The sequence below is a fragment of the Cololabis saira genome, unplaced genomic scaffold (genome assembly GCF_033807715.1).
Source record: "Cololabis saira isolate AMF1-May2022 unplaced genomic scaffold, fColSai1.1 scf034, whole genome shotgun sequence".
In the NCBI taxonomy this organism is placed as follows: domain Eukaryota; kingdom Metazoa; phylum Chordata; class Actinopteri; order Beloniformes; family Belonidae; genus Cololabis; species Cololabis saira.
The window spans coordinates 521,484-538,072 of record NW_026906198.1 but is presented as its reverse complement, the minus strand read 5'-3'; the positions used below and the strand labels follow the sequence as shown (position 1 = coordinate 538,072).

The 16,589-nt window shown below is 43.3% G+C and overlaps 2 protein-coding genes across 3 annotated transcripts; one reads left to right on the top strand and one right to left on the bottom strand.

Moving 5' to 3' along the window:
* Positions 1 to 644: 644 nt before the first annotated feature.
* ephx2 (epoxide hydrolase 2, cytoplasmic) lies at positions 645 to 9,524 on the top strand. The gene is made up of 18 exons (XM_061716667.1): positions 645 to 968; positions 2,704 to 2,782; positions 2,871 to 3,033; positions 3,750 to 3,940; positions 4,011 to 4,133; positions 4,352 to 4,423; positions 4,498 to 4,593; positions 4,668 to 4,746; positions 4,826 to 4,860; positions 4,936 to 4,962; positions 5,035 to 5,120; positions 5,218 to 5,326; positions 8,002 to 8,076; positions 8,190 to 8,232; positions 8,313 to 8,415; positions 8,610 to 8,679; positions 8,957 to 9,037; positions 9,117 to 9,524. Exons 1-18 carry the CDS (start codon positions 865 to 867, stop codon positions 9,261 to 9,263), a joined length of 1,683 nt encoding a protein of 560 aa, XP_061572651.1. The 5' UTR covers positions 645 to 864; the 3' UTR covers positions 9,264 to 9,524.
* A 114-nt stretch (positions 9,525 to 9,638) lies between these two features.
* plaat1l (phospholipase A and acyltransferase 1-like) lies at positions 9,639 to 16,179 on the bottom strand. 2 transcript variants are annotated; one of them, XM_061716669.1, is made up of 5 exons: positions 16,141 to 16,179; positions 13,684 to 13,813; positions 10,463 to 10,551; positions 10,228 to 10,382; positions 9,639 to 10,146 (listed from the first exon to the last, which is right to left on the bottom strand). In XM_061716669.1, exons 1-5 carry the CDS (start codon positions 16,147 to 16,149, stop codon positions 10,143 to 10,145), a joined length of 387 nt encoding a protein of 128 aa, XP_061572653.1. In that variant the 5' UTR covers positions 16,150 to 16,179; the 3' UTR covers positions 9,639 to 10,142. The 2 variants fall into 2 exon arrangements, with proteins under 2 accessions (XP_061572653.1, XP_061572652.1); XM_061716668.1 differs by having other exon boundaries at positions 9,645 to 10,146; positions 10,218 to 10,382.
* Between the last annotated feature and the right edge of the window lie 410 nt (positions 16,180 to 16,589).

The window sequence follows — 16,589 nt, the reverse complement described above, 5'->3', positions numbered from 1 at the left end:
AGGGTGTACTTACCATCAGCCCCCCTTCATCTATAAAAGTAAGTGGACTTTCACCTGCACAGGTGTGGGTGGAGGAAAACAAAGACTTTCCCTTTTAGCAAGTCTTTGTTTCTCATTGGTTTGCACCAAAACCCAAACGTCTGCTTCTTGAGCATGGTAGTTTCCAGATTTTATCGGTGAGGCACTTATTGATTGACTTAAGATGTCAGAGAGAGATAATCGTGGAATTCCTGTGGTGTTTCACACGTTTTCACTGAGTTTGAGGTAATAAAGACTTTTTTTCATATATTTCTTTCATTACCTTGATTACACCCATACTTCCACCTTAATATGTACACATGATTACTGTAAAAAAAAACAACAGTACTTCATATCTTTCTGTTTTGGAGCCGCATTCATTCATTCGCCGTAAGGACTGAAATAGGAGCGCACATGACATTTAAGAGCGGCTGATTTGACCAGCAAGTACACAAATATTGTGCATGATATAATAAAGCTTGTATTAACCTTTGATTCTGTTCACTGGTTTTCTTATGTGCACCAGACAAACGAACACGCGGATCTTTCAACTTCATCTCAGTTGGGTGGACTTTCTGAAAAGGTCCAACCCACTTTTTTTCCGGTCCGTTTGGTTTGTTCCCGACAACAGATGGACGTGAACTCGCTCCACTCGGTTGTAACCCGTCGCCAGCACGTTTAGCTGTTTGTCACCTGTTGTGTGTGAAATCTGGGTCAAGTGTGGGCTTGCATGTGAAGTGGGTGGTGCTGTAGTCTGCACAGAGGGGACGCTCTCTTCCTGCAGCCACAATCCTTCCCGACTCTCTGCAGGGAGGTCCGCTCAAGCACAGGACCTCAGACCCGAAGATGTCGCAGGAGAAAGCCGTCCTCTTCAACTTCTGGGGAGTCGTTGTCCCTTCAGGACCCGATTCTATCCTCCACAAACATGAGGAGTTTCTCAAGCTGCCGAGGTGAGACCATCATGCAACTCTTTCTGCAGAGAAACGGCTGGTTGGTGATTCATAAGATATCAGGAAGTTGCAACACAAACATGACAGACTGATAAATGTCTGTTTTTATGAATAATCTGGTTTTATAAGTCAAAATTGTTCTGGTTTTTTCTCAGGATTAGTTTCAGAAGTCTTCTTGCAGTTTGTTGCAGAACTGTTGGGTGTGTACAGAGGTTGAATGAGCGGTACAGCTTGAGTTATGGTACTGCGTCAAAACGAAAATTCCCGAAAATTGTAACTAGGCGTCGAGGCGACCTTTTTTTGTTTAGTTTTTTTGCACAATAGTTGATTTGATTTGACTCACTGACTGGAAAAAGTCGGATAAACCATTCAGGAAAAGATCGCTAACTAGCGGTCGCGGGGGGTATTGCACCGCGGCGAAATGGAGTGACGGAGAAGTCTGAAGGGTTCAGCACGGCGTCACGGCTGCGGCGTGTGCTCTGCGTTGGTGTGACGCAGAAGCATAATTCAGCCTGTAGGCACGGCGTCGTTTTGACGCAGAACCATACCTCAGCCTTTAATTCGGGCTGTGTGAAAGGTGCAGAGCTGAGTCACCTCATGCAGGTGGACTTCAGTCTTTAGCCTTTGTTACCAGTCTGGTTACCATCAGACTGGTTTTACAGCTTCTGCAAAGGCCGTTCAAATAGAGCTACGGTTACAACTCACTTAAAAAAAAAAAAAAAAAATCATACAAATAAAACATACATTCAATCAATCAATCAATCAATCAATTCATATTTATTTCGAGCAATAAACATAACATAAGTTACCTGCGTGCAACATAAAATTAAAAAAATACCTTTTATCAGGTTTTTCAGGTGCAAAATACAAATTAATTCGTCAACACTCGAAAGGGAGTGGGAAGAAGAAAATTTATTTAATCCCACCCCTGTTTCTCATTAACAACTTGACAGATTTTTTTTTTTAAGGCTTCCTCTTGTCTCAACATTTGAACCAAAAAAATTAAAAAAAGACCTATATCAAATTATAATAAAAAATGTTCTACAGTTCACCTCACCTAAATTCACACACATTGTGGCCACGAAATGCAGATGCATTTCACATTCATTAGTTTTACAGTGATGTCACTGAAAAATGTCTCAATGGGTTGTTTTTGTCAAACCGATCGTGGTCATAATTCTCATTAGTTCTCAGACTTTATCATGTTTTCTTTAAAATGAATGAACCTCCTAATACTTTTTATGGTGGCTAAAGTTACCATGCTTAATTTCTTTGCCTGATGTCAAAGTCCTGTTGGACACGATTATAGTCCCTAGTATATACTATAGTCCAATAGACATTACTGGTGTGAGGACTCACGTCCATGTACACCTCTTAAGCAAGCTACAACTAAATGTATACACTAGGGATGGGCGGTATGGACTAAAAAATGTATCACGATAATTTCTGGCATTTTAAACTTACACCGTTGTAGCAATACCCCTTCTGACCACATGGGTGGCATGTAGATCTGCAGTATTGACAAGATCTGCAGGTGAGACTTTTCTAGTTGGTTGTGATGCCTTGTAACACCACTCTGTCCTACAGGGCAGTCGGGTTCACACACCAGGGGTTATCATGAACACAACTGTGGTCAGATGTGGTGTTGCTACACAGTAGCTTTATACGGCAACGCTGTGTTGATTTCTCTGGCCTCATGTTGATAGTGGAGATTATGTTGTGCTGTGCTTTGCAGAGGATTTCTGTCCAGTGTGGCATCCCAGAAGGACGGGGCCATGAGGCAGGCGGAGCGGGGAGCCATGCCCCTGAGTCAGGTGGGTGAACAGGTCGGCTGTTGTCCGGTCATACCTGACACTTCTGTGCTTGCTCTTACTGAAACAGTGGAGGTTTCTGTCTGTGCAGATGGTTCCCAGGTTTGAGGAGGAGTGTGTGAAAGAAGCTCGGGCCAGAGGACTGACGCTGCCATCTGATTGGTCGGTTGGAGGTCTGCTGGAGGAGTTCAGGAAAGCAATGATGGACATCCGAGACACGGTGCTGAAGACGGCTGCCAATCTGAGTCAAAACGGTACAAAAAACCATAACCTCATTCATCCAACAGGAATGTCCTGCAGTTCCCAGGACGTTACAGCCACTAGACTGTCCAAGAAATAAACAAACCAGAGTAAACTCTGTCAAAGAGCCAACGTTAAAGTCAACACTGAAGCTCAAATTCCTCTTTTGTTGTCAAGAGGTCTGTTCTGTTTCTTAGTGCCGTCTTCAGGAATCGTATTAGCGTAAATCCTGCTGAGTTTTTTTTTCATCCATCTCACCCTGTGCCAGTTTAAACCAGGGGTGATTTCCTGCTCTATATGTCTGAATCAGCCTCTTTAGCAACCAGGGGGGTTTTTGAGCTACAATATTTAGACGTGAAACTACCCTCGTTCATTTGTAGCCAGCTCAGCTGCTTCATGAGCTTAATGAAGCCTTTACTCAACATAAGTTATCAGACATATTTGAAGTGCTTCACTGTGACTGACGGTTGAAAGTATACACCCCTTTCGTAAATGAATCTGCTCAACATAATGTCACCTACAAAAAGATCCCCAGACCTGGTGGTCAGTAGAGGAACTGCAACTTTGGTAACTTCCATGTCGGCTTCAACCAAGCTCAAAAGACGGGATGTAAAACGTTTTTTCAAACAAAAGCTTTCAAAGCTTCTGATGTAACGAAATGTTGATCCATAACAGACAAGGAACCTGATCCATGATTGCTTTTCTTTCTCCTGTAAACTCTGATGTGAAGGGATTCTGACAGCTGTGCTGGTCAATCACTGGTTAGATGACAGCGCTTCTGCAGATAGCCCGGCCTGGACTCTCTGTCAGCTGGGTGGACATTTTGACCTGGTTCTGCAGTCCTGCCGCTCGGGTCACAGGGTCCCCGACCCGGCCATGCTGAGCTCCGCTCTGCAGCCGCTGGGAGTGACGGCAAACCAGGTGGTGGACACGTACGCGTGACAAAAATGCATTCGCTGGTGGATCCCAGCTGATCCCAATCCCGTTTCAGGCGCTGTGGGTGGATGCGGAGGAGGAGGGTGTGAAGGCAGCCGAGGGATCAGGGATGAAGGCCTTGCTGGTGGAAAATCTCCCCGTCGCTCTGGAGAAACTGTCCCTCTTCACCAGGGTTCAGGTCTGGACCAGTCTGCAGCATTTAAAGCTCTTTTATTTTAAGTATTTTCTTTCTTTTGTTTTATAATTATGGTTTTATTCTAGTTTGGTTTCATCTTGGATAAATAAATAAAAGATTTGAGGATGGAGGTTATATATATATATATATATTAAAGTTGCATGATTTAACGTAAACATTTAGAGCATCAATCTTTTCTAACGTGCACATTTCTTTTCCAGAAAGTTGGAGACGATAGTCCTCCAGCGTTCTGCGGCTCCGACCACGTGTCTCATGGATACGTCACCATCAGAGTAATGAGCCGCATCACTGTCGGCAGTTCAGGGACGCAGGAAAACGCAGTTAACGTCTTCCCTTTGTGTTTCAGCCTGGCGTGAGGACTCACTATGTGGAGATGGGCTCGGGTCCACCGGTGCTGCTGTGCCACGGCTTCCCAGAGAGCTGGTACTCCTGGCGGTACCAGGTGAGCTGCTGTCATTACTAGAAGCTTGAATCCCTGTTGGTGGAAGTTTTTCCCACCATCCTCCCCTCTGGCAGATCCCGGGCCTGGCTGCAGCAGGGTTCAGGGTGTTGGCTCTGGACATGAAGGGATTCGGAGAGTCCACGGCGCCTCCTGGTCTGTAAACACCGTAGACTTGTGATGCATGTGTTTTAGCTTGTCAGATTTACGTTCTCACCTCACTGTCATTTCACAGAAATAGAGGAATATTCTCAGGAGCAGCTCTCCAAGGTACAAACTCACCAACACATGATTGATAAAAAATGTTATTCACGCAAAAGTGACGACGTGGTTTTGTGTTGGCAGGATTTGGTCACCTTCCTGGACAAAATGGTAAGAAATTACTCATGACTCAGCAAACTGTTGGATCGTGTTAATCTTGGCTGCTTGATCCGCGGGTTTCAGGCGATACCACAGATCACGCTGGTGGGCCACGACTGGGGTGGCGCTCTGGTGTGGACCATGGCCCAGTATCACCCCGAGAGAGTCCGGTGAGTGCGGCAAAGCACAAACGCGCACTTGAACAGACCAGGTGAAACAGCCCATCGGCCTTTTAATGAAAGTAAAAGGTGTTTTCTTTGGTTAAAGGGCGGTAGCGTCTCTGAACACGCCCCTTTTTCCAGCCGACCCCGCCGTCCCTCCAGAGAAGCTGGCCGCTAATCCCATCTTTGACTACCAGCTCTACTTCCAACAGCCAGTGAGTCACTATTTCACCTCGTGAATCAAGTAAAGTCTGTATGAATCCAGTTATTATCGCAAGGTTCCTGTCTTTGCAGTAGCTCAGGTGGTAGAGAGGGTCATCCAATGATCGGAAGGTCGGCAGTTCGAATCCCGCTCTGTCCCAGTTTGCTGTCGTAGTGTCCTTGGGCAAGACACCTTACCTTGCTCCCGTGTGAATGTGTTTGAATGTTGGTGGTGGTCGGAGGGGCCGTTTGGTGCGATATGGCAGCCACACTTCTGTCAGTCTGCCCCAGGCCAGCTGTGGCTACAAAAACGTAGCTACCACCACCAGTGAGAATGTGTATGAATGAATAATGATCTCTGTAAAGCTCTGGGTGCCTTGAACGGCGCTATATAAATCCAAGTCATTGTTTATTATTATTATTATTTGCAAAATAGTTCCTACCGGTAACACGTGACAGATTTCCTCACATTTGTCACAAGTGTAATTAATTACGATTTCTAATTAATCCCTTTTTTTTATTTCACCTACAAATTGCTGAGAAAAGCCCTCAACTTGAGGTGTTTTCCTTTGAATTCATTACATTATTGTTGCAGATCAAAACATTGAACTGAAGCTCTTTAGATCAAGCTTTTAGAGCCAGATAATACTCCTAATCCGAGTTATTCCAGCATGTATACCAACCCACGCTTAGCCGAGCTACTGACTGCCCTGGGACGCCCCCTTCCGGAAGTGATGACACCGCGGGAGTGGGAATAATAACAGTCACAGATTCACAACAACATGGTATAAGAAGAAGAAGAAGAAGAGGGAGACTTTGTATCTTACATGCAACACGATCAGCTTAGTGCAGTGGTCTTTAACCCTGGTCCTCAGGACTCCCTGTCCTGCATGTTAGGTGTTTCCCTGCTTCAGCACCCTGATAAAAATGACTGTAATTAACAGACTTGTACAGATCTGGATGACAAGCTGATGACGACCATCAATTAGAATCAGGTGTGATGATGCAAGGAAACGTCTAAAACAGGGGTGGGTAATCCTGGTCCTTGGGGGCTGAGTCCTCCATGTTTTAGAGGTTTCCCTGCTTTAACACACCTGATTCTTTTTTTTTTTCTTTTTTCTTTCCCAAAAGAAAGACAATCGGATACATTCTTAATGACGGTAGGTCTTACAACTTTTGTGCACGCGTGCCTACTCCTGCCTACTCCTGCCTACCCCCCCCCCAAAAGAAAGCACAAAAACATACACAAAAAACAAATAAATAAAATAAATAAATAAATAAACTGGAAATAAAAAAAAAAATGTAAAAAAAATAAGTGACTGAATAAAAATATGGAAAATCAGTAAATAACAATAAGAGCATCAAAACTCAAAGACAGTTACATAAAGTAAATGACAGCAATAAAATAGCATTCAGCGGACAATGAAGTTCTCTAAACCAGAAAATAATGGGAACCAAAATTCTTGAAAAAGAGGGCCACGATTTATATTTTTCCAAGGTTAGTTTTTCCAAGGGTAGAAATGCTTTGAGTTGATCTACGAAAGTCTTATATGATGGAGGGGAATCGTTCTTCCAAAATAAAAGTATACATTTCTTTGCAAAATAAGTGAACACCTGATTCTAATTAATCATCGTCAGCTTGTCATCCAGGTCTGGACAATTCTGTAAACGACACAGTCACTTTATCAGGGTGCAATGAAGCAGGGTAGCATCTAAAACCTGTAGAACAGCGGCCCTTGAGGACCAGGATTGCCCACCTCTGATCTAAAAGAGGCAGGACAGGCGGTCGTGAGGACCAGAGTTGAAGACCCCTGGCTTAGTATGTACGACATTTACAGAGCTGCTGCATCGTTAGCGTCCATTTTTTCGCATGTTGTTGTCCTCCTTCGCTCTTACTGATTGTACCTTGGAGTCGAACCACTTCACTCAATAATCGATTATCTTCTCACAAATGTTTACTTGGATTTGTGGGAACCGCACTTCCACCACACAAACACAGATTTCAAAATAAAGGCAACTCGCAAACAGAAAAAAGAAAGTTAGAGATTAAGATATAATCAAGAGATTAAAAAACATAACGCTCTAAATATGCCTGTAATTAATTAATTGCAATTAACATCCCTACAAATTAAGTTGTTTGAGATAAAAAAAGACACTCTTAAGTGTATTAAAAACTACAAATAACCTTTATTTTGTTTTTTTCTCCTTTTAATGTCACAATTCCAACCCTTCTCCTCATTTGTCATGACTGTAGGCTGCTGCAGCACCTTTATTAATTATTATAATAATGAAATTAATTAGACCTATGAGGTCTGAAGACCTGCAGCTTGGCCTCTTAACTCGTGTGTGTTACTAAACACTAAATTAGTGTATGCTGTTAAATGTTTATGTAATCTGGTTTTCCCTGGTTGTCATGAGTGGTTCGAGTCTCTCTTTGAGCTTGTGAGCGTTCACTTTGGGTTTTGAACATTTAAAGTCAACAGAGCTGCTGGGGTTGGATTTATTGATTTCAAATATGTACACTACTCTTGATTGATGGAAACTAGTTGGTTAGCTTTGTTTATGTGAGCAGATGTTGGATGAAATAATTTAGAAGGCTGGATGAGGAATGGGACCCTCAACTTCTGAGGTTTTTATTTATCTTTGAAATGAACCCAGGTGTGTAGCCATGTGTGTTTGTGTGTTTCAGGGTGTAGCAGAAGCCGAGCTGGAGAAGGATTTGGAGAGAACGTTCAAGATCTTCTTTTTCAGCAGCAACGAACCGGTGTGTGTGTGAACGCACTCTCCCCCTCACACACACACACACACACACACACACACACACTCTTCATGGGTAGCACAGCTGTTGGTCTCACCTGCTGGATGTCTGCTCCTCAGGCGAGCCGTCCTGCTCTCAGCACTGCAGGCGTCCGAGCTCGAGGTGAGAAGACTTCCTGCTGTTGCATGTTTTAGTGGAAAGCATGTTGTTCTGAACTCATGCCGTGTTCTGTCGTGTCCCAGGTGGTCTGTTTGTGGGTCTGCCAGAGGAGGTTCCCCGCAGCGCCATGCTGACGGAGGCCGAGCTGCAGTACTACGTCAGACGCTTCAAAGAGAGCGGCTTCAGGTGAAGCAGGTTGAGCAGCAGGGAGTCCCAGATAATAGTCCGGAGACGTTCAGCTGGACCGCAGCGGTTTTAAGATGTTTGTAACAACAAACTTAAGACGAGCTGAGCCACTGGATCTCTCCGCCTTCAAGCCAACTTTAGTTGCCAGTTCAACGGTGAAACTACAGCTCACAAAGATTGTTTTTATTCCACAGGAGGCCCTTGAACTGGTATCGAAACCACGAACCCAACTGGAGGTGGATGTGTTCTCAGCCCACCGGGAAGGTTTGTACGAGTGACTGTGAACTGCATCCTGGAGTTATACCTTCATCCTATTAAGTCGGCATAGTTGCAGTTTTAATTACTGAGAAAATATAAACTGGATAGCAGGATTTTTTTCTGCGAGTAATACAGCTGTTTTCACTGGTACAGAAAGTACCGAAGTAATCACAGCAGGGAAGATGTGGGCTTTTTGTGTTGACTCATACAGGAACCACTGTTCACTGCATCTGGAGTTCTGGATCAAACTTGAAAAGTTCCACCTTTTTGTTTTGGCTGTTAGGTTCTGATGCCGGCGCTGATGGTGACGGCAGGTAAAGACCCCGTTCTGCTGCCGGCTCTCTCCCGAGGAATGGACGACTTGGTGAGAAAATCAGCAGAAACTCAAGCAGGCCAGTGGCTCCAGTTCATCGTAAAACAAGTCTGTTGATTATCGACCGCAGATCCCGCACCTGAGCAGAGCTCATATCGAGGAGTGTGGACACTGGACGCAGATGGAGAGGCCGGCAGAGACCAACAGGATCCTGATATTGTGGCTTAAAGAGGTGCACAAGAAGACTGCAGGTGTCACGGTGGCACCCAAACTGTAAGGAAGGGAGGAAGGGAAGGAGAAGCTCGTAGGAGGGTTAAAAAGAAGTGAGAACAAATAAGTGGACAAAATTTCAAATTTCTAAAATGTTTCGCTTCTAAACACTCCATACTCAAAACTGTTGGGCTTTTATTTCACAATAAAAGCTCATTTTTCAGGGCCTTACTGGACACATTTTCCTGAAACAATATGGCCACTAATGTGTGACGTGCTTCTTTTTTTTTCTGTTCCGATAGTTGGTGCAATAAAATCCTTAACAGTTGCTTTGTTTTTATTTGACTTTTAATAAAATGATCATTTACAGAATCAAGTTTAAAAAAAACAAGCTGAAAACAAAACAAAAGCAGATGAACAGAGAATAATTTCACAAGGACATAAATTCACACAATTACAGGAGGAAAATCAGAATTCAAGCTTATTATTAAAAAAAAAAAAAATAATAATCAGGACCAAATTTTCTAAATAAGAGATCTTGGTACCAAAACCAAGATTTTAGCTGACAATGTAAAAAAAAAAGAAGACTATTTTCAAAACATTTCTTTGTAAAGTACATGTTCAGTTACAACAATGTGAATTTAAATAGACGACTGACGGAAAGAGAACCAAAGGCTGAAGAAAATGAACGACGGAGGATAAGATGGGGAAGGAAATGACTGACAGAATTTAGGACGGCTTGAAGGATGGATTGAAGAAAAATGAAAACGGTATGAACAAGGGCAGAAAGAAGGGATGGGAGAGAGACGTTTTCTGGTTTCTAAGTTCAACTGATGAGCAGAGCGATTTCGCCCTCTGCTGGAGGAACCTGAACACCGGCGCGCTCACAGCTTCTTCTCCTTGAACAGCTTCTTCCACGCTGGCAAGATGTGCTCATAGACCACCTCTATCTGCAACACACACACACTTTACACACACTTCACTGCACACGAGGAGCGTGCACTCGCCTCTCCAGGCTCACCTGCTCGGACCTCTTGACCCCGTACCGGAAGAGCGTCGCCTGGTGCTCGCTGTTGTGAAACAGGATGTCGAAGGTGACGTCGCGGCCCATCATGTCGTCGATGGCCGGCTTCACCACGGAGTGGAAGTCCCTGGGCAAGTGCGTGTCATCCAGCATGTTGTTGACCTGGAGTTGCAGAGAACAGTGTTGGTTCTTGAAGTTGGTTGTTAAAGGATGGAGAGCCTTTGTTTGTGGCCTTGTGCTACCTTGTACTTCATCCCCAGCAGCTCCAGAGGATCCAGTTTGACCTCTGACCTCAGCGCGCGGCCAAACAGTGGGATCTTGGTGTCTGAATCTGGTAAATGCACAATAATATAGAAAGGTAAATAAAAGCATCAAGATCTCAATATCTCACTTGCAAAATTGAGGAAAAAGTGTGCCTGTATTTCAAATACAGGCAGGTTTTTATCAAATGAATGCTTTTCATTTTAATATTTTCCATTAAATTTTAAGGGATATTTAATTAGTTTCAGGGAGGTACATCACCCTCCTGGGGGCTCACCCCTTGCCAGAGGGGTCACATGGATCAGATGCCACATGCCTGACGTGCTGGCCCTCACCTTCCAAAACGAGACTCTCTTTTAGAGAGAGGGCGAGAAGTTCGGACATCTGAGAAGAACTCTGAGTTGAAGTGCTGCTCCTCCACATTGACTTGATTTACTTGACTTAAGCCCTTTGCTCCTCTAGGGTGCATAGGCCGTTGACAAATGTCCTCCATTTCACTCGGCTTTTAGCTGTTCTTTCGAGATCTCCCCAGTTGAGGCCGCTCTCTACCATTTCTGCCTCGGTGCTTCTCCTCCTTCTCCTCCTGGGGCGACCTCGTTTCCTCTTTCCTTGGGGGTTTCAATTCAACACTTGTCTGGTGGTGTTTGTCGCAGGTTTTCTGAGGGGGTGGCCAATCCAATTCCACTTTCTCTTCTGGATTTGTAGGTCAATGGGATCCTGTCTTGTTCTTTTCCACAGGTCGACATTGCTTACTTTGTCCCTCCTTCTCCTGAGGCAGGTGTTTATAAATGTCTGTAATTTTGGTGTTTAAGGAGATGTTATTTGAGCTCCATATCTTCCTGAGCATGTTGAACACCACTCTAGCCTTGTTGGGTCTGCTTTTGATGTCGGCATCTGTCTCTCCGGTGATGTCCACAACACTGCCTGCCTAGGTAGGTGAAAGATTGTACGTCTTCTAGAGCAGTGTTGTTGTTTATAAGGATAGGGTTGTCAGTTTTGGCATGGATGTTGATTACCTGTGTTTTTGCTATATTTGGCGGGATCATTTGGGGCGGTTCTGGCATTTGGGTAGGACGCCTCCACAATACCTCTCTGTGGAGATGCTACAAGCATATCCAATCAGGAGAAGGTGCCAAGATAGACCCAGGACATGCTGGCGGGATTGGTGGGGAAACGGGTCTTAGCGGCTAGAGAGGGAGGTCCGGTGTTCTGCCAATCCTTGCTCCCTGCCGAGAAATGCTACTTTGTGGTTCTGCGCATGCGCACAGTCGATTTAAAATGGATAATATGGGATGTTGAGTATTTGATCCTTCAAAATACACTACCCATGACATGAATTGCATTACACTTTGTGAACATTATACGATAAAGAGAAAAAAAAATTATATCGCTTTATTTGATATTATATGACACCTGTATTTAACCAGGCAGGTCATTAAGAACAAGATCTTATTTACAATAACGGCCTGGCAAGCGACAAGGACCATTTGGGGGAAAAGGAAGTGGGCTAGGTAGTAAAACACAGTAAAACTGTAGCTCTACAAAGGTGGAAAACCATTAGGTAGCATTTATTGGCAAAGCAGCAGAAATTGGCAAAACACCGGGCCTCTCTGCTTAGGGTACCGTCTCCAGGACCTGAACCCGCATAAATGGGATGTCATGGACGGATGGATGGAGAGACCCTCAGAGCTAAAATCTGCAAAAGCTTTAAATGTTAAAAGCTTTGCGAGTGACTTCAGGTGATTTACTGCCACAAAGACAGAACCAAACGTACATCCTCACAAACTGTCAATCAAAATATTCTCCTTTATCACTTAAAACCCTCAGGGCCTGATTTACTAAAGGTTTGCGTGCGTAAAAACGTGTGCAAACTTGACATCACGCGCAAACCAATGTGCAAGCTGATCTACTAACAGCGTGCAAAGAGGACTGCGCCTCTCAAATGAGTAAAATAGCACACGCTGTTCATTTAGTACCTTTGCCCTGATGAATAATCAATATGGGGCGTAGCCGGCAGAAAGCGCTAAATACTGGGAGGGGAAAATGCAAATATGTTCATTTACACACGCAATGAGATTTACCAAGCCAGAAAGTTTTTGCGGTGATTGCGTCTGTATTTAATACGTTCGAAAGGAAGGTGCTAATCTGCCCAGCATTACGCAGGGATGCTTGTTGGTGCCTGATTTGAGGACTGGGGTGGGGATGGCTCAACTTGTGGTGAGGATTCTCCACATGCAAAAGGAGAAATATTTTATTTGAATGTTAAATCGAGTATTATTCAGCAAAAGGTTGCCACAGGAGGCACATTCATTTTTTTATTTGTGATAATAAATAAATCACGTGTTTTCATGGAGAAAAAAGTGTTTCTTATTGTGCGCCTATACTTGTTCTGCAGTTGTCATACCTCGGTGTTGTGCCGTATTCAGCACCCCTGCCGTGAAAAGCACCCCCTCGTCTGACAAAAATTATATTCTCATTCAGTGTCACGTTCTGTTTAGCGTCCAGTTTTGTGTTAATGATTCATGTTTAAATGCGCTCATGGATTCCACAATAGTCATACTTTCCCACAATCACAGTCACAGATAACAAAAATCGGGTAAATGGTTATTGATGTAATTAATTAATAGCCTGCTTACTGTGTTGTCTTCCATAATATTTGTAAATATATATTATATAAACTCCTCAGTATGTGTTTGTGTGAGTGTGTGTATATATAAATATATTGAAGTGTCAGTATGTTGTTTTTTTTCTTGGTCTACTTTTCATTGAATATACAGGGGGTGCTTTTCACGGCAGGGGTGCTGAATACAGCACAACAATTTGCCTCTTCCACTAATATCTCTAACTCCAACTCGTCAAATTTAATTTTGCGCTCGCAAACCGTAAGACACGCAACACCTCATTTAAATACTGCGGTTTGCACCTGTTATCAATTGCGCACGCAATCTTAGTTGATCACCCGCAAAACACACAACAGCACGTGCAAACTTTTTCAGTGCACACACAATTTAGTACTCTTTATTTAGGATCTTAGTAAATCGGGCCCTCAGTCTTTTACAAAATAAGAAATAGGTCAAGGGTAAGGGAAACTCATTACTACTAGTTTCATCTCAACAGATATTTATTTCTACAGATGTCAATTTTTTAAACCATTGGGTTTCAGTTGGAAAATCAAACGTTTCTCCGTCAGGAAAACACCCACCTCGGCATGTCAGGTGAGCCACATATGGAACGCCGTCCTTTTCTCCATAGAAAATCCCAAAGTGTGAAAAGTATTTGTTCCTGGGATACTCCACAATGTCTCCTGGGAACAGTTTGGGGCGGGAATTGTTCTGCAAAGAAGACACAGGTGTCTTAGGTGAGATACCGTGACCTTTGTCCTTATCGGTTAATATTAATTCAGTCGTGCTGCCGGCTTTTCATTCAACCACAACAAAACAGGAAGAATCTGAAAGGGAAAATGAGAAGCAGTAACATGAATATACTCCTTTATCACCATTTCTAACCATTGACTCAATTACATACATTTTATAGTACATCATCAACAAACCCTGCATTTGTTTTCCAGTGCTTACAGCTATGTTGACACCATCAGCCCAAACCTGGTTTTCAGTGAGTCAGATATATTTGATTGTTCTGATAAACAAGTCAAACATGTCGATGACCTCTACTGTGTCCTGATCATTTTTTTTTTCCTTCCCAAAATTGCTATATTTACTAAAAACCACACCAACTAAGCTTCAGTAAAGTAGTAGGGGGAGCCTGCTGAGGCCGTTTATGCTGACCAGTCACAAGGGAGGGTGAGCTTGTTCCATAAAGTTGTAAGTGAAAGTTGGAAAATTTCATGAAATTGTTTCTAGTTTTAATCGGATTTTGGTTCCGAATCAAAAGTCAAAGGATCGCTGAAGTTCTTCAAAAAATACCATGAATGCTCAGTTTTACCGTCTTCAATCAAACTTTATTTGTACAACACTTGAACAACACAAAGTGCTTTACATAACTTAAACAAAAGCACAAACATCTGGTGGATCCTCCACAAAAGTGGGCCGTGATAGGAGGAGGAGGCTTCATGTTTCTATCTTTGCTCTAGAAACGGCTAGACATTTCCCCCCAGATAAAACGTGAGCAACCCTGATGGATAAGAAAGATAAAATCTGTTAAAGTTTCATAAAGTCATGTGACAACAGGGTTCATGTAAATTCATGTAAAACCCAACTTCAGAGGAAATGAAGACTCACCAAAGTTTGCAGGGTTCCTCTTCTGAAAATCTCATAATTCTCGTAATTCTGTCGCAGGAACGTAAACAATTGTTTGTTTTCTTCGTCCATTTGTCCATTTGTGGTCGTCACCACACTGTATGTGCAAATTGTCTGAAAGCTCTGAAGTGGTGGACATGTGTCATAAAAACAATCAGGATTCGTCCTAAATAAAGAAGTGACGTCCACCTGGTCGTTACATTCCAACCTCACAGTGAAACCTCATCAGCGTTTTCTGGGCAGAGCCGTCTGGGAGATTTGCGAGGCCCTGTGCGAAATGGCCGGGGGAGGTCCTCGCGCGTGAGCAAAATTTTTGGGTTTTTCGGGTCGGATCGGGTGTCTATATGCACAATTTTAACTCTCCAATTAGCAAAATACTGGATACCTTCCCCTGCCTCATTATCATTTGGCTTGCCTCAACGCGGGGTCCCACGCCTGCTTGAGACCCGGTCGGATGGGTGATTTTTGTAACAAATTTATCAAACGAGCCTTTCAGAGAGGCATTAAACTCTTCCATTTTCTTTAGTTTTTCTTTCTTTTTTTATCCCCTGATGGAAATTTCCTGAATCTGTCTCGTTCTCTCGACATTGTGTGACGGTTTGTTCCAACTCCACCCGTCTGGATCAGAGCACCTTGTGTCTGCGCTTGGTCTGATCAGTTGTATTGAACAACAGACACGCGCATCATTGCACATATATTTATTGATATGCACAGACTAGTACACATTTAGGTCTGTAATGGAACGTGACTGTTGAGATTTATGAGGGAAAAAACGAAAAAAAAAAAAGAAAAAAAAACGCCCATAGCGCGAGGACCCTTGGGGCGCGAGGCCCCGTGCAGTCGCACGGTTCGTACACCCCTTGCGGCGGCCCTGCTTCTGGGAACGTACATTTGTTTAAAACGTCATTTTTAAATTAGCCTGAAATGACAGAATTCACTATTCCACAGAAATATAAAATGTCCCTATGAACTTTAGATTGCACCAATGAATTATCCAAAATGTTCCACACAGACCTTGAAGGAAAAGAAAGTTCATGGGTCAGATGATTTCCAGGAAGGTGTGACATGAAAACCCTCAAACTCAGTGAAGGGAGTGACAGGAAATCATGTTTTCAAGAAACAGATGCAATATTTCATCTTCACGTCTGGCTTTTGGTCCTGTTTTTCTCGTATATAAGAAAGTATATATTTGTGACAGATTTATACAGGAATGCTTTTAAACACTTCTGTTGAAATTTCTGTCCAAAGATTTTTCAGTCAATGTTTTATTTATTTAGTTTTGTTGTTTTTTCTAGTGAATGAAATAACTAAAGAAACAAATTTGTTCAAAATTTTAAAAAGTTGTCATTCTACCCATTAAAATCTGACATAAAAAGAAAAAAAGAGTACTAAGGTGTACTCACCAGACCCATGGCTGATGGTGTTTAATGGGGCTTTCTTCACTCACATCTGAAAGTAAATCCACAACAGAGACACAGGAACCCTCCCTGCTTTACATACATACAGGCTGCACCCATGAGATATCTGTCTGCCGCAGTCACAGCCGACTGACCTCGCACCCACCACCCCCATCAAACCTACTTCTTCAAAACAAGCATCATTATTCCATATTTCTGTCTGTTCGCTTCAGTTTGAGGGTGATATTTATGATGGGGGTGACACCTATGAGTTTTTAAATGACCTTCTTAACAGTGGATGCTCAGGAGTCGGCCTCCCCGTCCTCCGCCAACCACCTCTGGGTGTGTGAGCAGGTGTTTCCTAAAGGGACAATGTGAAAGAGGAACCAGCCTCAATCAAACTTTCTTTTTCTTTAGAGATGAGGGGGGGGCAGTGAGGGTGGAAGGGGACAGAG